General features: G+C 32.0%; 2 protein-coding genes and 1 long non-coding RNA gene across 4 annotated transcripts; 2 read left to right on the top strand and 1 right to left on the bottom strand.

Moving 5' to 3' along the window:
* Positions 1 to 2,631: 2,631 nt before the first annotated feature.
* On the top strand, positions 2,632 to 4,600 carry LOC146938064 (uncharacterized). The gene is made up of 4 exons (XM_085752100.1): positions 2,632 to 2,814; positions 3,033 to 3,105; positions 3,395 to 3,503; positions 4,328 to 4,600. Exons 1-3 carry the CDS (start codon positions 2,758 to 2,760, stop codon positions 3,487 to 3,489), a joined length of 225 nt encoding a protein of 74 aa, XP_085608226.1. The 5' UTR covers positions 2,632 to 2,757; the 3' UTR covers positions 3,490 to 3,503; positions 4,328 to 4,600.
* A 1,323-nt stretch (positions 4,601 to 5,923) lies between these two features.
* On the top strand, positions 5,924 to 9,256 carry LOC146938065 (uncharacterized). Its single transcript, XM_085752099.1, has 2 exons — positions 5,924 to 6,435; positions 8,648 to 9,256. Exons 1-2 carry the CDS (start codon positions 5,935 to 5,937, stop codon positions 9,254 to 9,256), a joined length of 1,110 nt encoding a protein of 369 aa, XP_085608225.1. The 5' UTR covers positions 5,924 to 5,934.
* A 3,061-nt stretch (positions 9,257 to 12,317) lies between these two features.
* On the bottom strand, positions 12,318 to 17,166 carry LOC146938066 (uncharacterized). 2 transcript variants are annotated; one of them, XR_015031114.1, is made up of 7 exons: positions 16,683 to 17,166; positions 16,040 to 16,116; positions 15,894 to 15,949; positions 15,710 to 15,801; positions 14,162 to 14,264; positions 13,757 to 13,852; positions 12,318 to 12,694 (listed from the first exon to the last, which is right to left on the bottom strand). It is a non-coding gene; the product is annotated as an uncharacterized LOC146938066 (long non-coding RNA). The 2 variants fall into 2 exon arrangements; XR_015031113.1 differs by lacking the exon at positions 12,318 to 12,694 and adding an exon at positions 13,335 to 13,524.
* Positions 17,167 to 20,644: the final 3,478 nt, after the last annotated feature.

The raw sequence follows: 20,644 nt of genomic DNA on the forward strand, positions 1-20,644 counted from the left end.
ATCGGGTTAGATAGCGCTTTTCTATAAACGCTATTATTTTGGTTCACACTAATAACGCTTTTCAGTAAACGCTATTGTTGGAGGGGGTATAGATAGCGCTTTAACAAACGCTATGTTTGGCCTTTATGAAACAAAAAAAGGGCGGATGCTTTTTATTTCATTTTCGCGCACAAAAATTAAAAAGCCTTGGTCAGACACTCTCTCTCCTTGATCCAAAACTGAGAGGTTCCACCGTCCAAAGCTAAACCCATAACACTCCAACCACCGTCCTTCCTTCATCGTCCTTCCACTCCAAAACACTTTCCTTTTCTCAAAACTGAAATCCAATCGAAGTCAGAAATCAAAATCGAAGTCAGTCTCTCGCTCTCTCTCTCTCTCTCGAAATCAGTCTCTCGCTCTCTCTCTCGAAATCGAAGTCGGAATCGAAGTAAGAAGTCACTCTCTCTCAAAAACCGTGGTGGTGAAAACGCTTTCTCTCTTTCTTTTGTGGTTAGATCTTCATTCTCTTCTTTTACTGTTCCTTTCCCTCTCTTTATTTCGTTTTTGATACTTTGTTGCATGTTTTTGTTGTTGTTGTTGTTGTTGTTCATTTTGTTGTATAATGAATGATTTTGGTAGTGTGACTATTTGGATGAAATTAGGGACTGTTTGGATGAAGCTAGTGCATGTGATTTTAGGGAAATTTACTGTTAACCTAGGGGGTCTGTTTGGATAAAGCTTTGTTTGATACTTGTTTAAGTTGTTTTCAGCTTATTTTCATAAGCTCTTCATAATAGCTTATGAAAGTAGCTTAAGTGGTTAATAAAGTAGTTTATCCAAACAAGGCCCTGTTTTTATAAGCTAATATTTTGACATACAATTAGGTCATATAATATAAACTGTTATTCTCAGAACATTATTATTATGAGAATAATTGTTTTAAAAGGTTGCATATTCAATTATGGGAAGATTGCTTTGTCCAGCTTAACCTTTGTTTGCTCTTAATGTCTATGTTCGATCATCAGATCGAGCATAGATTGAAAGGGACTAATTAATTTTAACAAGAATCAATGCTATTATTTTGCGTGATCCTCCACTTTTCGGAAAAGAAATCATATGCTCTGTGTCTCTAAATTTCGTATACAAACTGTGTATATGATATTATAGGAGTTTTTACAATCGATATGAACGTAGCTAACATGATTTGTTCACACTATGTATGTGATATCTTTATAAGGAGAATTCTACAAAACAAGGTTGGACGAGGATTTCAACGAAAGCGGCACTCTTCCCCAAGATTAAAGCAGGAACAGATACGCCGTTTTGGAGACACGAGACTCTACCTATCAGGGGATCTATCCTCCGTCCATAATTCCAAGTTCGGGCCATATATATTTGAAATCAGGTTTGACGTTTCTTATCTGTTGTGTCGAATTTAGTCAAGCAACATATTGTGGTAAGCAATTATGAGATTATAAGTAGCTATTGTGAACTGTGGTCACTTTGATCACCAACTGTAATTGTCAATTGAAGTCCATTAATTTGTCAATACAGTTTAATATACCCAGTTTTAGTTGAATAATTTTATGAGATGCATATTCTACCATTGTTGTAATTCTTGTGATTTAATTGTGACTAGTCCTCCATATAGATGGTTTTAGGCGACCTTTAAATGAATAAATGATGTTATAGCACATAGTATTGGGATGTCCCATAATTAAAGTATATTCCAAATTCCTAATGGAGAGTAGACCATACGATTTTGTTTCTTTACTTGAAGAAGGATGAGTTACTTTATGCCTACATGTCATAACATCATGATAATGTTTAATTGAATATAGTTCCTTTTGTTTATCGATTATGATACTAATTAAATTCCTCTTACTGAGTTATATTCCACCTATATTGCTATTCAAATTGGCTTGTTTAGACAATAAAATTAATTAATATATTTTTTAAGTAGTAACATCACAAAATTATAAAATGAGTGATGTGTAAAAGTGGGACTCATTTAAGCACCTAACATGGAGAGCTCCGTTGTGGTTGTTCTTGCACGATCATATTACATGTAGTATGTAAAAACTAGTGGTGTGTCTCCTTGTTCATTTATTACTTCTGCGTGTAATATCATGGTAAGTTTCCCTTCCCCATATTTTTTTAAAAGCCAAGTCTTAGAGTAGTGTGCCATGGCATGAGATGTTCAAACACACTACCATTGTATCATCATGTTGTTGCAGATTTCTTTAAGCAAGTAAAACCTTTTTTCTTTTTAGTAATTGGGTTGGGAGCCTAGGCTAAAATTCTGGTAGGTTGACATCCCTTCGACAATGGTGTCAGAAGGGACCTGCTTCCAATTTTCCCTGAACAAACGTCCTAGCCAATTCAATCTGTGGGACTCTTTACTTATAGATTATGGTTGTGTTTATATGGTTATGCATTTGCTAATTGGTTGTGTTTTTTGTTCTGATCTCAGCCAATCCAATACCAGCTGTTACGGAGTTTGTTGCCCAGCTGCAAATTCTTGAATTGTTGGACAATGTACATACTCATCCTCTCTCTCTCTCTCTCTCTCTCTCTCTCTCTCTCTCTCTCTCTCTCTCTCTCTCTTTGCATTTGCTTCTTTACAAAATTTCTCTCTATTGATCTAGAACTTGTATTGTATAAAATTAGGCAATTTTTACTGCTGGGTACAAGGCTATTCTTCACGTCCACTCTGTAGTTGAAGAGTGTGTGGTTATTGAGCTCATATCTCAAATTGATCCAAAGACAAGGAAGCCTATGAAAAAGAAAGTTCTCTTTGTGAAGAATGGGGCAGGTGTTGTGTGCCGAATTCAGGTACATGCTCCATTGTAAATTTGGATACAAATTTGGTTTAACAAATTATTATATTGCTATACTTGGGTTTTCTAGGGATATTAAAATATTTAAACTCATAATGATCACATGGGATGATTGTGGAGTTTCAGACAAAGGAATTAGTTGTTTATGGAATGGTCATTTTTTTTCTTCAAAACCATTAAGCTTCATTTGATTTTGTTTTGCAAATGTTACAGGTTAGTAACACCATCTGCATCGAGAAATTCTCTGACTTTCCACAACTTGGGAGATTCACTCTTCGTACTGAAGGTAATATTTAAGAAATGACGTCTTCTTTTCTGTCCAACTATTCCTTGTAATTATGCTGAAAGCACATTACTCTGCCCTGCAGGAAAAACTATTCCTTGAATTATTTCTAATAAGTTTAGTAACACTGAAATGTGGAATGCAATTCATTTGTGTGCTTTCATGTTTGTTACCATTGATTGATACTCAAGCATATATATTTTTCCATTTGCATTCTTCTTTTTGTCCCAGATTTGAGTGTATGTTATTTGTGGTTATAGGGGAATAATGTGTATTGTTTCATCATTTACAGAGCATCAAATTGGTCACAAAAAAGATCACCTTGAATTGGTTCACTGGTTGATGTTCGACTTATCCCACCCTACCGCTCAATCGCGCTTTTGGTGAATGTATTTTTAAAGGTATACATTCTTTAATTCTCTTTCGAACCGAATCATAATTCGTTTTCGTATTGGTACATGATAATTCACACATGAATTTCACTGAAAAGTGAGTACCGGAGAACCATACAATCGTTAACAAACAATGTAAAAATTTAGACTAATTTATCTGGCCCAACAATTTAATGTACTACACTTGGTAGTGGACAGGTGTGTTAGAGGCAGAATGTGTTGTCTGTATTTATAGAATTACTTACCTAACAATGTTAGATAACCTTCCGATGTGGGACTTGCTATTTTTCTATGTTAGATAAAACACATGTGCTAGCTGCCTATATTACTATAAAACATCACCTGTCCAAATTCTTTGAAATTTAAGAACTGCGTACCCAAACCCGTACCACGTACCCAAACGAATTGCAAACTGTGTGACTATGGATAGGATCACCTCTAGGCCTAATGGCCTTATGTCTCTTTGATTTTCTATACTTGTTCCTTGTTCCTTCATGGCCAACTATATTAGTGAGTTTCTTTTTTCTTTTTCATCATTTTCGTTTTTAATGTAATTTGAAATAGTTATGCCTGGATATTAAAAATTAAGTTAGATTTCACAAGATTAGGCTGTTGGAATTTTTGTATTGGAATTGGATAGTTTGACAGGTTAATAGACAAACAGTGAATTACATAATGTCTGGATGTATTGTATTTTATTGTTTGTCAACTGAGATTCTTTTGATTTTAAGTGGATTCTATATGCACTTTAGAATCCTTTGAGTTATTTTAAACTGTTGGCTATGCTGGAAATTGAATGATACTTGATTAATTTTTCATTCCATACGACACAGGAGAATATGCTCGAGGTAGATCTATTGAGTAATTTGGATCGCTTGTCACGAGTCCTCTCAATGTTTGGTGTTTTTTTTTTTTTTTTTGTGGTTGTGGCTGCTTTTATTTCATATATATGTATTGTGCACGAACTTTCATTTTTATGCAAGTGTACATTAGATGTCACTTAGGATTGATTAATATTTATGACATTTGTAAATAAGTTTCTGATCAACAAATTACTAGTGTTTATTTCTATCAATGGATTAATGGATTACTAGTGTTTCTAATCATTATCTTGTCGTATTGTCTGATCAGCATTTTATTATAATGCTTTTGGCTGTAGATTTCATTTAAAAAAATAAAATAAAAATAGGGACTTTTATTAGCGCTTTATGTAAAACGCTAAGAAACATCAGTTAAAAATAGCACAAAAATAAAGCTATATTAGCGCTTTTCTGAAAGCGCTAAGAAACATCAGTTAAAAATAGCACCTAAAATGAGGCTTTATTAGCGCTTTTCAGAAAGCGCTATTGAAACGTTGCTATTTAATAGCGTTTGGAAAGCGCTATTATAGGCTCCTGACCTTTATAGCGGGGGCTTTCTTAGCGCTTGAGAAGCGCTATTAAGAGCCAAAATAAGTGCTATTAAAGGGGGTATTTTGTAGTAGTGGCGTCTATGGAAAGGTAGTAAGAAGAAAATAAATATTTTGGTCAAAAATATGACTTAATAACTACGTCCTTTCTTTCCTTAAAAAAACTATGTCCTTTCTTAATTGCATACCAGATTACTTCACACATGTCAATACACAATTATTATCATTAATATATTTAATTATCTATAACTAAAAAAATAAAAAAATTGATGTTTTGAAAATATTCATTGAAACAAATCAAATATTTTATGTACTAATAATTGTATCCTTCATCCTTAAAAACAATGTATTAATAATTTTCGTTATTTATTTGTAAAACAATATGGTCAAAATAGATTACGTAAATAGAATAGATAGTAAAACTGTTACATATATTAATTATGAGCATAAAAAGTATCCTTCAAAGAAAAAGGAAAGGGTAAACTAAGTTTACTAACGAGTGTCTTAAATACACACATTAAATAAATAAACATAGTATTATTCTCTTTGAAAAATTTGTATTCCACTTTTTTAAATTTTTAAAGTTCTTATTTCCAATATAAAAAACGTCTATTTTTAATTTCCTTACCTATGATACCTTTTTTATTTTTATTTTGTAATAATCATGTCCAATTAGTAAATTTAATTTGATATTTTTTTTTTATATCTTTCTCTAATTTAGTTCATTTTAGAAAAATTAACGATAGATTATAAATTTAAGAGAAAGGAAAATAACTTTTACAAAATTTAAATTATTAATAAAAAAATTAGAAGATACAATTGAAAAAGAACCACTTTAATAAGATTTTGATAATTTTAATAATTAACCCACAATTTTGATAATTTTTTATATCTTTCTCTATACATCTTTTGCCATTCAAAAAAAAAAAAAAATTAACGAAGAAATAATTAAAATATAAATAATATAACAATATAACGATCATATTATGTATATTTGCAGAGGATTTACAAGAGAGAGAAGGATATCAAAAAATGGAAGATTCAACAAAATATGTTGAAAAAGATCCGACATTTTTGGCAGTAGCAAAAAGTGGCGTAGTTGAAATTATGGGAGAGCTTAATTCAAAAGTAAAGGCATCTGACAAGAAAGGCTTATCACTTGTAGCAATGAAGGATATTGAAACAGACTCGAAAATTGACACAAAAGACACAGCATATTTGATTGCAGCAAAACACGGCATAACCGAAATAATGTGTGCCCTTGAATCAAAAATAAAAAGTGTCGTCTATGAGACTAACTCCAACAATGAAAATGCATTACTTTTGGCAGTGAAGAATAGACAAGTGCATGTTGTTGAAGGGTTGCTGAAGCGTTTACCCATGGAAATCTTTCATAGCTTAAGTCTAGAAGTGGATAACAATGAAAACACCATTTTACACTTGGTAGCATGTACAACAACCGACAACGAGAACACTGCTTGGAGGATCTCTGGTGTGGGCATGCAAATGATGTGGGATATCAAGTGGTACGAGGTACGTACACACGTACATACATGCATGCATACGTATATGGACATATGCATGACATCCTTGTGAAATTGGAGGTCCGAGTCTCATAGTAAAAATATATCCTTAATAAAATAAAAATGCAATTCTTTTAAAAAAACAATCTTTTGTTTAAATTGTAAATAACATCCGTATACATAAAAAATAGTCATTATTGCAGCTAATACAAAAAAATACATAATTTTATCAATAATATGAAAACACAATTTTAAGCGAATATTTTTTTTCAATATTCTAGCTACTAAAAACGAGTTATTAAATTGGAGGTCATGTTGAAATAAATATTATAATTATCTTGAGTTATTAAAAACTATATAGACTGTTTTTTTATTTGAAACTATAGGTTTGTTGTATATCAATATTTTGTCCTGGGTTCGATTCCCATTGGTTTTTTTAAAGAGTTGAACCCAAGACACACTGCAGCCACTAGGTTACTGAAACATATATGAAGGATATTTGACGTTGCAAATATATATTCCATAATATGAGCCTTTAAAAAAATATTTTAAGGAACTCATAACTTGAAGGCCCAATTCCGTAGAGTTGTTTGCACCCCCTTAAAGATGATATTTTTAAGACAAAACTGTATCATGTATCAAGTATCTTTTAACTTAATTTATATTTTCAACAAAGGGTCATGTATCAAACGAGAGACATGTTAGGATTTAAGCTCATAAGGAGAGTCCAACCCAAAAGACTAGTCTATTAGGTAGAAAAGCATCATGGCTTAAGTACCACAACAAGCATTTTATCTACTCGATGTGAGACTCCTAACATTGCCACACCCTTTAAGAGCTAACGTTCACTTCAGCTTTCACTCTATCAGCAATGACCGGATGGTAGCCCCTCCTTTTCAGCGACTTCACTCACCTAATAGTATTTAGTGGAGCACCATAATCCAACCTATATGTAGCCCTTTCCGTGGTTCAACTCTTAATAAAAGCCTCAATTGTTAAGAGTTATGCTCATAAGGAAAGAACAACTCAAAAAACTAGTCCATTAGACGGAAGAGTCTTATGGCTTAAGTACCACATTGATTTCTCTCATCTACTCGATGTGAGACTCCTAGCAAGACAATAAAACTAAGCTCTGATTAAGTGGTTGCAAAGTAGGTTTCAATATTTTTTTTCTCAAAGCTCTTTCCATTTAGCTTTTTGCATTCCAATTTTTTTTTACTAAGAACTTAATTAACATTGTGTTTGGCCTGCTAGAGATGTAGAAGAAGGCCGGAACAAACTGATAGTCTATTATTGCTCGAAATTTGTGTAGTTGGTCATTAAATGATATATTATAGAGAATGTTTCATCACTCAAAACCAAAATTAGAGCCTTCTTAACAATAATGAATTAACAATCTTAAACAAAGAGGAAAGAAGATTGTGTTAATTTTGATGGATACATTAGTTATTCTAATGATATTTATGACGTAATTTAGATGTTATTTAGACGAATTAAAGATATAATTTACTTTTTTATATGGGAAGAAACACTTTCGGTAACACACGACATATATGAAAAATGAAGTTGTCCTCGTGAGTTTAGCTTAGTTGGTAGGGACAATGCATGGTAATATGCAAGGTCCGGGGTTCAAACCCTGACCACTACCAAAAATATGAAAAATGAAGTTAATTTGGATCAATATTGTAGACATTTTTAAATATAAAGACTAATTTAACATGCAAAATGACTAATTTGACACGAAAAAAAAGATAAATGATTTTTTTTGACAAGAACTTGTTTAAGACTATGAATTAAGTTAAAAAGACACTGCGTTTTCATGTTTAAATCAAAGTAACTCTATTTTCATCCTCTTTTAAACAAAAAGACTATGAATTGTACTTATATCATACATTTGTAATAAAAAAAAAAATCATACATTTCGAAAAATCAACTTATAATATTATACTACGAATATAGTATATTTTATTTAAATAATAATTCTGTAAAAACAAAGGTTAAATAGTAATGAACACAGAGACCTTGGTTTTGATATTCGACTAAGCTGGAAAAAAATACCAATATATTTTTGGTAAAATAGAGTATCCTCATATCCACATTTAAACTTTATTTATCCATCTTTTTTTTGGGACTTTGCTTTACTTATCCATCTAATAAGTAATATCTATTTATAGCATTAACATTTTTCTGTTTTAACTATATATGTGGGCGGTACTGTATAGTACATTGAAAGACTAGTACCAGACCATTTCCATTATAGAAGAAACAAAGAAGGAAAAATCCCAGGTGAAATCTTTAAGGAGGAACACAAAGAACTTCTAGCACAAAGCATTGACTGGTTGAAGAACACAACGGAGTCATGCTCAGTTTTAGCAGCACTCGTCGCAGGCGTCTCCTTTGCTACATCAGGCAGTGTCCCTGGAGGCAATATGGAAACAGGAAAACCAATATACGAAGGAAAGCCTGCATTTGATGTATTCTCTCTATGTTCGTTATTGGGACTTTACTTCTCTGTCAATTCACTCGTCTTCTTCCTTTCTATACTCACTTGTCGAAAACATGCCAAAGACTTCAGTAGAAGCTTGCCATTAAGGCTCCTTGTGGTCTTAGGTTCTCTCTACATAAGCATTGTTGCCATGTTTATTTCTTTCTGTGGTGGACACTACTTTTTGCTCACAGATAAATATAACAAGAATGGTATCTTGTTCTATTTATATCTTGTTGTTTCCTTCCCTGTCACATTCTACGCAGTTGCGCAGTTTCCGTTATATGCTGATCTTGGCAAAGTTGTTTTGGAGAAGGTGCACCACCAAAGTATTAAGGGTGTTTAGGTGTACAAGTATTTATTTTATTGTATTGCTTTGTGGATTGAAACTTATGAGTTTGGTTTGTACTTGTGTTGTGTGTTTATTATGTTTAGAGTACTGGTATAATAGTAGTGTGATTTGACTCTGTCTGTATCATTATAAGGTGTGATAAAGAATATTATATGAATTTTCTATTGGTTCATTCCCTATCTCATATCTAAATTATGAGTTTTGTATCATAAATGAATTCAATATCGTCATGATCTACATTTAATCAACTATTACTAACACATTTAAAAGGAAGGCACTGTTAGTATTGAACATGTCACCATATGCATAGTGAGTTAGCATTACGTTTCCTTGCTAAGATTAGATCAGAATTCAGTAATACCATGATCTGCATAACAGCCTCAAGTTCAGACCCTTCACATTTACTACCAACAAAAATTATTATGCAGCATAGGTTGTATACGAAAAATAGACAAGATTACAGCACAACAGAAAATCATGAGAAAAACTGAAGATGATGAAGAGATGGAAGAATCTTAAGAAAGGAATAGGGAAACTGCAGGAGGGTAGAAAGAAATTGACGCCGCAGCAGTTGTATTTTGGCTGTACAAGAGAAATAAAAGCTCCATTAATTACTCATGATGCAACAAAACTATTTCTAAATAAGTAACAAAATCATATCAGTTAATAAAACTATATATCATAACTCATCAAAACTAGCCTTACAATTTAGCCCTCATTTGTTATCAAAAGAATAGATATTCTGAAAAGAGTATCGCTCTCATAAGGTAGATTCTAGTCTGTTTGGTTGCACGACCGAAAAGTAAACACGCATCTAGAATGACTTTCACCACAATTAATGCTAACAATATTCCCATTAGATATTCATTCATCATTTAAAGGTGAAAAGAGAGATACAAATTATCCTCATCATTATCCTCAACATTTTCTTTGGCATCATTTTTTTTTCATTACAATCATCAGGGGAGGTTAATCTATTACTTGGCCTTCTCATCATTAGAAGACCAAGTAATCGTTTGACCTCCCCTGATGATTGTCATGAAGAAAATGATGCCAAAGAAAATGATGAGAATAATTATGAGGATAATTTGGTTCTCTCGCTTCACCTCTATATGATGAATGAATATCTAATGTCCTTTTAGTTTTATAATAAACTAGACCATCCACCCGTGCTGTCGCACGAGTCATATCGATTTGAAACAAATCATGCACATAAGCTGACATTAAAATGCTTGCGGTGCAACATAAAATGTTTGTAAAGAAAAGTAATATAAAAAAATACTTCATGTTGGTAGAAAGCATTCAAATCTGTCTGTAAGCTACATTATAAATGCTTTCCATGCGTTGACTATCTCTTGGAAACAAAACATGTAAATAACATGAAAATAATAAGGTTGCAGTGCAAATTAAATTGGTTAAAACAGAATTACAGTAAACAAAGCCCTCAAGTGAGTAGATTGCGGAAAATCTCCTTGTAAACTACATTAGAAATGGTTGCACTTTTATCTATTCATCTCATATACCCTTGAACGCATATCTACAACATTATGTTCACAGAGACATACAGTGAGCCACAAAACTTTTAATGGTTGCACGACTATCTTTTTTTATCTCTTAAACTCTGTACTTGCATAGCTATCTAACGTGGTTCTCTCACAGATACGTAGACATAGAGTTGCACAATCTTTAATGCTTGTATGTCTATCTATTCATCTCCTATATTCCCTGCTTGCAAGCCTATCTATAATGATTCATTCATAAATGCACATGTTGATCGACACAACTATTAATGAGTACACGCCTATCTAACAGCTTATAGGCATATTTACCATTGTTTCTCACAATATTTAATGTGTGCACGCTAATAGACACACTACTTCGTTAAGCATTGGAAAGCTCAATAATTGCACGCCTACCATTCATTGAGCCACGCAAAATTTAAAGATTGCACGCCTATCATTCATTGAGCCGCGCAAAAATTTAAAGATTACACTCCTAAGATTCATTGAGCCACACAAAATTTAAAGATTTTGCACGCCTATCATTCATTGAGCCACAAAAAATTTAAAGATTGCAACTTACCCCTTATTAAGCCACCCAAAATTTAATGATTGCACGCCTAACATTCATTAAGTGACACAATATTTAAAGATTGCACACCTGCCATTTATTGAGCCACGTAAAATTTAAAGATTGCACGTCTACCATTCATTAGAAAGAGAGAAATCTTTGTACCAAAAAAAAAAACAAGGGAAAGAGAGGAATTTGGAATTAAATACACTTTTTTCCAATGATAGTAATTAACCAAGTTAAAGAAGGGTCAAAATGGGCCTAGAGTGGTTAAGATGACAAAATTTCACACTAAAAATTCTAATAAACCACGAAAAAGATAGCCTCAATTATCTTAAAAAAAATTCATATATTTTATGAATATTATTTAAAGATTGTGATATTTCATCGACTAAAAGTGATAGTTTCTTCATTTTGTTGGGAACCAGATAAAATATTTTTATAAGTTATATTAGAATACATATTTTAACATGCAGAATCAAATATTTCTTTCCAAAGAGACACCTATTTTAAATAAATGGATTGCTTTCCAAAGAATCAAATATTTCTTTGCATATTGCTAGCCTTTATATCTCATTGAATCACAACATACACCTATTCTTTTTTTTTTTTTGAATAACTTACACCTATTATTCTTTTTCTTTTTTTTTTTTGAAAACTTACATCCATTCTTCTTGAAGCTAAAAGAGACACGGTGTGACCCTTTAGACAATTCAAAATATATGGCTAGTGGTTACGATTCAATGGCCTTCTTGGTTGGTTTTACAAATGCTTGTCATGAATATTTCTAAGAGCGTGCAGGATGGAATACTAAACCAGCAAGAAGATACCAAACACAATATAGTAGAGGAGGGAATGTTCAAAATAGAATTGATAGCAAATTGTGACTATTGAAGAAAATCAGTAACAACCTTTCTAGAAAAATCAATTAGCAATGTCGAAAGTTATTCAATATCAGTTCACAATTCATATAGAAAAAACAATGTCAAATAATCCACAAAATATTGACTTAAATACATTAGACATCCCTTTGCAACAACACAGGGACACTAAATTGGTCCTTCGTGACATATTTTCTTGCTTTTGTCATTGGTCCTTACTTATACAAAAGTTGTTCAATTAAGAAAGTAATGATAAAAGGAAAAAGGTATAGCAGAACTTATATATCTTAGCTCTGCAACTTCTCCCACAAATTGACAAAATCCCTTAAATCTTTTTCAGAAAATTCGTGAGGAATTAATTCCCCCAATTGAGACCCATGTTGTGGAAGCTGGAAGGGCACAAAGCTAAGCGTGTTTCTTCTACTCATTATCATCTTCACCATCTAAAATTACAGAGGAGCTACAAAGAAGAGATTTAGACCTGCACCCAATCCTTTCGTCAAGTAAATTCCTTGATTGTTCCTCTCACGTATAATCTTAATATAATTAGAGCTACAAAGAAGAGACATAAACAGCATAACAGCAAACAGGAAACTCACGTATAATCTTAATATAATTAGAAGAACATAATCCAAATCTCTTTATAGTTTTATCTCTTAATATAAGAACACAATCCACAATAGGAAACAACATAGAAAAAACACTACAAGAAAAACTGCATTTTGCGACCTTTAAAATGGCAGATTGCGACTGTTAGAAGGGTCGCAGATGTACAATTGCGACCCTTCCCCAACAGTCACGGATGTTGGGGTCGCAAGTGTCTTTTGCGACCCTTCATAGAACAGCCGCACCAACTGCCGCAAAAGGCACTGCGACAGTTGCTAAGGGTCGCAAATGAGGAGATTCAAATGGATTTCAAGGGACTTGCGACAGTTGGGGAAGGGTCGCAGATGCATAAAATTTATTTATAAAAAAAACATTGCGACAGTTTGCAAGGGTCGCAGATGTTGAGTTAATTTAAAAAAAAAATCAGTTTTTTCCTGAATTTTTAATAGAACTATTTACTAATAAAAAATATATAAAACTAAAATAATTCATAATAAAAAATATGAACAAATTCATAAACTAAAATATGAATTTTACATTCATATAAAATACAAACAAGTGATACAATAAGGTTTCTTGAGTTCCTAACATGAAAATTTAATCAATTATGTAGATGATATTTAGCGAGGAAGTTGTTTTGATCAACTAGAGATGAATAGACTCCAAAGAATGTTATGCTCTGTTTGGTGATTCTAAGTCTTCCGCCTAAAAATAAGTCAAAGATTAAATAAGACACATCAATTAACAAAAATAAGCAATAATGTCACGCAAGTCATGATTCTAACTTATCGCGCAATTAAACTTATAATTACTTTCTGATATATTTGTCAAAAATAACCACTATGGAATAACCATTAGCTATTTATCACAGAGAAGCTTACAAGACCAATTAATGGCATTCAATGTGAAACAAATAAATCATTTTCCGGATGCTGACCTCACATGATGTTCTCGGATTGTTGAGTTTTCCGCACATAATCAGGTGATCAAAATCATATTCCCAAAGGAAGCCATTGAAATCTTGGCTAACAACCTAAATATGGTAGACAATATACATATATTTGGTTAAAAGAAGTATTCAAATGATAGAATAAAAGTGTTGAGAATATTTAATAGTTTGAAGATTTGTATCATAAATCAAATAAGTATTTCACTTGTTTTTATATTCACTTGGGAAAGATATTGATCCAACAATGTCACTGTCAGATATAGTGTTACAGGCATCAAAAATCATATTTGAAGTGTACCTGTAAAATCCAAGAAATAAGCAGAGAAAAAGACTAATGATGTTGGATCTACAAAAGACAATACATATTAAGGATGAGGGAAATTAGTTATGTACCTCAATTAGCCAGTTGACCAATACTCCCCGCATATGGAGTAATCTCTGTCTGAATTGACATGTAATTTAATAGAGCTTGACTATGTGCCTGTGATCGGAAGTACTTTTTAAAAAACAAATATCAGTTAGAGAGGAAGGAAAAAGTATAATATAAATTTGTACGTGGAAAACTAAAAGCTCATGGTAGCATTATGATTATGCCAAAGAGGAAGCGCCAAAATCATCGAAACCATGGCACAAGTAAGATTGTGTAACACTTTCTGGTAAGATAAATAAGTATCTTTTTTTTTTTAAGGAAGATAAATTTTAAGTGACACCCAATCTAGAACTTTTCAACCGAATTATTTTCACACCAAGCCGATTCATATAACTCAAGTTTTGGATTATCTAAAGTCAACCATGTGCCTTAAAATTCTGTCACCCTTTTGATTTAATAAAAAACACTTTTGATAACCATGACAGCAAAAGAAAACAATGACTGATACATTCTGTATAGAAAATGGGTCAAAACATATACAATATCTTCCCCCTCCCCTAGTCTTTGACTTCATCTCCATGGTTTTCGGACTTAGGGATTTCTCAAATGTCTGAGAGGCATGTTACAGTAATTTTCCTTCATCTCTTTCTAATTCTAACTATTAAATTAACATCAAATTCAATCATATTGCTGCTGTACAACTTTGACCACACAAAGTAACAAGTTAGTAGTACAACACTATTTAGAAAGAGACATGTCATATGCAAGGAAGCTCTTTTAGGCCTTGAGAACAAAGTCCTCATATTTCAGATGAGAATTGCACAAAACAATAAAAAGAAAATCAATGATGTTTGCACCAAATAGTAACCATAAGGGGTATTATTAACAATTGATTTCTGTCGAATATGACTGGACTAGAGTATAAACTAACTACTTGTATGGACATAATTTAGGAGCTGTTCATATCATCGCACAATATTTTCAAAATACTATTAGTTAACTGACTATTTCACAGAAAATCGTACTTGTAAAGTCCTAATGAGGCATTGGAATTGCCGTAGTTTGCAGAAAAAGAATACATCATGATTAGAAGTAACATTCACTTTAGATAATCCCTATTTGTCTTGGCATGAAGAATTAACATTAACATATTCATGAAGTAATGAAAAGCGAAGAGAAGTTGATGAGTACAAATAACTTGAATTTATAGATTCTTGAAGACAAACAGAGAGGGAGAGGGTTCCAGAAACTATACAAGTCAAACTGAACAAATTGGTTTTAAAAATGTTGTTGATGAAAATTGCACAAAACAATAAAAAGAAAATTAAATATATGTTTAAAATAATAAATGAAGTACATTGCTTCTAAATTAACTTCTTGTTGTGATTTTATACCAACTTTAGATATATTTTTGTGACTAACAAAGTACACATTAAGATATATTTTTGTGATTTTATACAATAAGAGACAATTATGAAAGCATCACACATATTTAAGAATCAAAATGACAATATGCTTTTATCAGTACCATAGAGGGCATTCTTGGATATTTAAATCATAGACATACCAACCTTACTTCGTTGCAGAGATACTAAGTTGTGTTTCGATCTTGTTCTCCTGTCTTCACTTCGTTCAGAATCTAATAAAAATCTCTAACCAGTCTCTGCAGCACCATTAATGTAAAAATTAGGGATTCAGATAGTTGGTATAAAATAAAACTTTATTCAATACGATATTAATAATAAAATTGTTTACCCTTGAATCGTCAACCCTGCCAAAAAGCCTCAGTCCTAACCGCTTGCCTAAACAATCTGGAACACATATAAAAGGAATTGATTAATGCACTACAAATGGCACAAAACAATAAACTGTCAGTGAAACCCACAAGTCATAGCTCTTACCTAACCACGACGGCGATACCTGATGGCGAAACCCAAATGCACACTAACTGCTCTCACCTAAAATGTGTTGATCTCAACTAATTTAAAATTGGTTAGACAACACTAACAGAGTTGAATCAACATAAAAAACACTCCAATCAACATAAAAAAAGCAGAAAATTCTTAAATAAAATTCTCACAAACACTTACGTGGGTGTGACAGTACTACATCTGACCCAAAATGCGCAATTATATTAACGATATCACACTGAATCAACCCACAACCATTTTACTTCAGAAGAATATCTATAAAATTTTCCAACCGTTTCTCTCTAAAATGTTTCTTTTTTAGGTTATATACTTTAAAATTCAAATCTACCACACAAACAACCAATAAAGAGTACAACCCAGTTTCTCACAAACCAATCAAGAGTAATTAAATCAACTTTTTCATTTAATTACAAATTAACTAATTAAATCAAAAATAAAATAAAATAAAAAACAACATTGCATATGAATTTCATTGTAGTGCATAGTGCATCTGACCCAAAATTGACATAATTAATACAACAATCTAAAACTAAAGCAACCCAGAACAAATTTTGCCATGAGCATTGAAATTAGGGTAAGAAAGAAAGCAGGGTTTAGTAGGGTTAGAGTGTACCTTAAGCTGGGAAAGAAGATTTGAAGCAGAATCAAAGTTGTTTCTGAGAAAACAGCTTTGAATCGATCGAACAACTGCTTCAGTGAAGAAAAGTAACTGAGTTGCGGTGTGGGAAGAACTGAACAGTGAAGAAAAGGAACCGACTGAGTGAAGAACAAGAACCGATTGGGATTATGCTTCAATTGATTGAAGAAATCGAGAATGAGATTGAGAGTGAAGAATAGGAACCGATTGAAATTACATGATAGCCATGAGTGAAGATTCGATGGGGTTAGTGATGGTGAGATTGAGCCATGAGTTAGATTGAGATTTAGGTTTCAATTTGGGGGAAAATGAGATTGTAGGTGAGAGTGGTGGAGATTTAGGTTTTAGATTGGGAGGAAAGTGAAATTGAGAAATAAAATTGATTTTAGGGTTTTGGAGGTGTGGGAGGGAGAATGAAATTGGAAAAGTGGGAGTGACAATATTTGGCCAAAACATATACATTGTGATGCGCGTTATAAAAACAAAGTTATAAAACCTGCGACCCTTAAGCTTAACAGTCGCAATAACTGTCGCAAAAGTGTAATTTGCGACAGTTCTAAGCCAAGGGTTGCAAATGAAGTGTCGCAAAATGACAAATTTCTTGTAGTGAAAGAACACAGTCCATAATAGGAAACAACATATAAAATAATAAAATAGTAAACAACATAACAGCAAACAGGAAACTCACGTATTCAACATCCAACTCTATCAGGTAAATCCTATATTGCAGCCGCAATTCATTGATCATCCTGTCCATCTCAGTCTGAGGATTTGGATCGAGAGGAGCTTTAAAGAAAACATAAAACAAATAAGAAAAATTAGACAATGATTACATTCGAAAATAAAACGTTAACAAATGATATAAAGCTGTAAATGGATTAATACCAATCAAGCAATGGTAGGAGAGCATTGAAAGCAGGTTGTTGTGAGCCATCTTTTAACCCAAAACGGAAAAATAATGAAGGCATGGTGAAAGGATGCGTTTCTTTTATAGGAGGTAATGACAAAGCTCATTGGTCTTTATTTGCCTTGGAAACACGCACCTCAATCTAAATATATAATACTAAGGTTCACAATGCATGCTCATTATGAAACCCTAAACCTAAACCTAATCCTGCCTTTTTTACTAAGGTTCACAATGCATGCTCATTATGAAACCCTAAACCTAAACCTAATCCTGCCTTGCCTTTTTTGAGAGGTTTAAAAAATCTTTCTGAAAAAAGTCTCTGCAGGGAATTGAACTTGCAACCCATAGCCTCCATCCAAGCACTTTAACCACTTGACCAATAGCTGTTTTAGTGTTATAATATCGCTTCCACTAATACATTATGATTGAAATTAAATGAATGAATAGCATATCATGAACAAACCAACAATGAATTAATACAGCAGTTGATATCAACAATTAAAAAGAATACACAAGGTCAAATAATACAAGACACAATTAACTTTTAATTTGACGTTATGCTTTTTGTTTCATTTTACGTTATACCTCCTTCACACATTCTTTACATGTTTATTATGGATTATGGATGGATGGATTCATTTCTATCACAACCTTTGAACTGTTTTTTTTTTTTTTATTCCGTAACTCATTTTTAATTATGACCATACACTCACTCATTATATATACAACCACTAATATGATCTCAATATTTTTAGTTTCTACATTGAAAACATTGTGTATAAATATGTGATTTTGTGCATCATATTTTGGGTTTTGTTCATCATCATTTTCAAGTAACAATTGGATAGTTTATCTTCAATTTTGTATTGTTGTTTTTCCACTCACTTTTACTCTTCATCTTTTGATTATCAAAGTCTAAAACAAGAGTGTTCTATTTGTGGATTGGAGTTTGCAATAGGACAAGCTTTAGGTGGCTACATGAGGAGACGTAGAGCTTCAAATATGAAAGGAAATAACAATATTCACAATTCTAATAATACTATGTGGTGGTAGTAGTCTTGATTCGCTGCAAAAGATGAAAGCTAGAAACCAGTGAGTTTTGGTGTTGGATTTGGATTTGAATCCATTTTTCAATATTTCTTGGTATTAATTATATGACGATTTATTCATTAGTGTAGGTACAATTTTTCTCTTATCTCTTGATTATTAACTAGTTTCTATGATATGATAATTGATAGGGAGTCAAGTTACTCTTAGATTGATCAAATAGTTAAGCTTCAAATGTTTATTAATCTATTTTTCGAACTTTCTTTTATATATTTTTCTATTCCTTAATGTGTATGTGGATTTTTGATTTTTTTTGTGAATTAGGATAAATGATGCTTCTATTTTTTATTTTGTTGCATCATTGATGGTGAGGAAGAAGCTTATTAAAAATGGTTGTTTATCGTCACTTTCTCCATGAAACTATTGGATGATTTCTCTCCAATTTGGTGTTATAGTTTTTCTTCTCTTTTTTACTCTTTATTTTTTGGCTATTAATTAATACAAATTGGTAATATAAATAAGGGGTATATTTATAAATAATACTATTTTTTTTATAAAAGTGAAGACAATTGTCTACCATTTTTTCGTATAAAAATAATAATAAACATATTACTCCAAGTATAATGATAGAGATAAACATTGTGTATGTGTAATTAAGATAAAGATAGATAAAGTTGAGATGAATAAAGAATAGTGCCTCTAAAAACAATATATAGAGAAGGTTAAAGGATATGATCCAAGTTACACATCTATCTCTCTATCTTCTATATATTTATATATCTTTGAATTTGTACATCTAAAAAAAATTTACACTATTAATTAACAACCTGACTTTCCAATTATCTTTGAAGAATTAAAGAATTAATTAATTATCAAATTGAATAGTTTCCTCAACTATTGAAAAAAAAAAGAACTTCCCATTCTGCATGTCACACAAAATGAAAGGAGAAAACAAAGACTTACTTGACAATTAGTACTATATACCTCAAAGAAAAATATGTATGCTACAGTTATTAAATAATTAAATCCATATGTCTACATAAAATAAATAAAAAAACGTATACACTAATCAAATTGTCAGAAAATTTAGGAAAAGTCAGTCCTAACATGATAAGAAGATTAAAATGATTATGATATCCAAAAAAAGTTCCATTCATTAGATTGGAAACTCTAAAAATGAACGTTTTAATTTTTTCAATAAAATCTTGCCCCAACTTATCTTATATATATGATTGCCCAACTCTACTACCATGATCATTTATGCTTTTCTGCTTTGTTAAGGTGATGTGGTTCTCCTTTTACTTTCCTTTCCTTATTTTTTGTGTTTGGGTATACATTTTCGGTCCATAAATTGTTTTTGTTTTTTAAGGAAGGTCCGTAAATTGGTTGATATGTTTTCTCAAAAAGAAGTTCATATATCCCACACATATATATCATATAAGATTATACATAGAGAACACGTTATTTTCTTAGACTAATACAGTTTTATTTTCATATTTTATCCATAACAACAGAGAGAGGTGTGATCACTAAGATGTACTTTCAAGGTTTGATACTTACTATTAAAATTTGCTTTTAGGATTTACACATATGCAATTTGTATGACCCGTGCGGCAGCACGGGTGCAAGGACTAGTTGTAACAAATGGAACATGAAGACTTGTGTAAATTGCTTAGAAAACCTAGTTAAGTGCCTCGTAATGGGAAATATACATTTAATTAGCATCAACAGATGCATTAAGCGCCTAGGCATAAGTTAAGAGGAATTTGAATTTTGAAAATCGCATTAAATGAGTAGGTTTGCAAGATTTCCCGCTCAAACTAAAGACTTAGGGTTTTGCATATTTGTTTACATTGTAGGTTAGGATTAGATAATAAGGATTATGTATTTTGTTTTTCGTAATAAAAGTTAGATATGATTAAAGCTCTCACTCGAGAGTCTCTCTTTATTGTATTTTCTATGTTGTTTTGTCAACCATCTATTA

This window comes from Medicago sativa, chromosome 3, assembly GCF_051527215.1.
Source record: "Medicago sativa cultivar Bolivia chromosome 3, Bolivia_mono, whole genome shotgun sequence".
Lineage (NCBI taxonomy): Eukaryota > Viridiplantae > Streptophyta > Magnoliopsida > Fabales > Fabaceae > Medicago > Medicago sativa.

Bases quoted from the DNA above. Each gene is read 5' to 3' on its own strand.
- LOC146938064 (XM_085752100.1), top strand. From the start codon at position 2,758: ATGAAAAAGAAAGTTCTCTTTGTGAAGAATGGGGCAGGTGTTGTGTGC. The intron at 2,815-3,032 runs GTACATGCTCCA...CAAATGTTACAG, and splicing joins GTGTTGTGTGCCGAATTCAG to GTTAGTAACACCATCTGCAT. The intron at 3,106-3,394 runs GTAATATTTAAG...CATCATTTACAG, and splicing joins ATTCACTCTTCGTACTGAAG to AGCATCAAATTGGTCACAAA.
- LOC146938065 (XM_085752099.1), top strand. From the start codon at position 5,935: ATGGAAGATTCAACAAAATATGTTGAAAAAGATCCGACATTTTTGGCA. The intron at 6,436-8,647 runs GTACGTACACAC...GGTACTGTATAG, and splicing joins GGGATATCAAGTGGTACGAG to TACATTGAAAGACTAGTACC.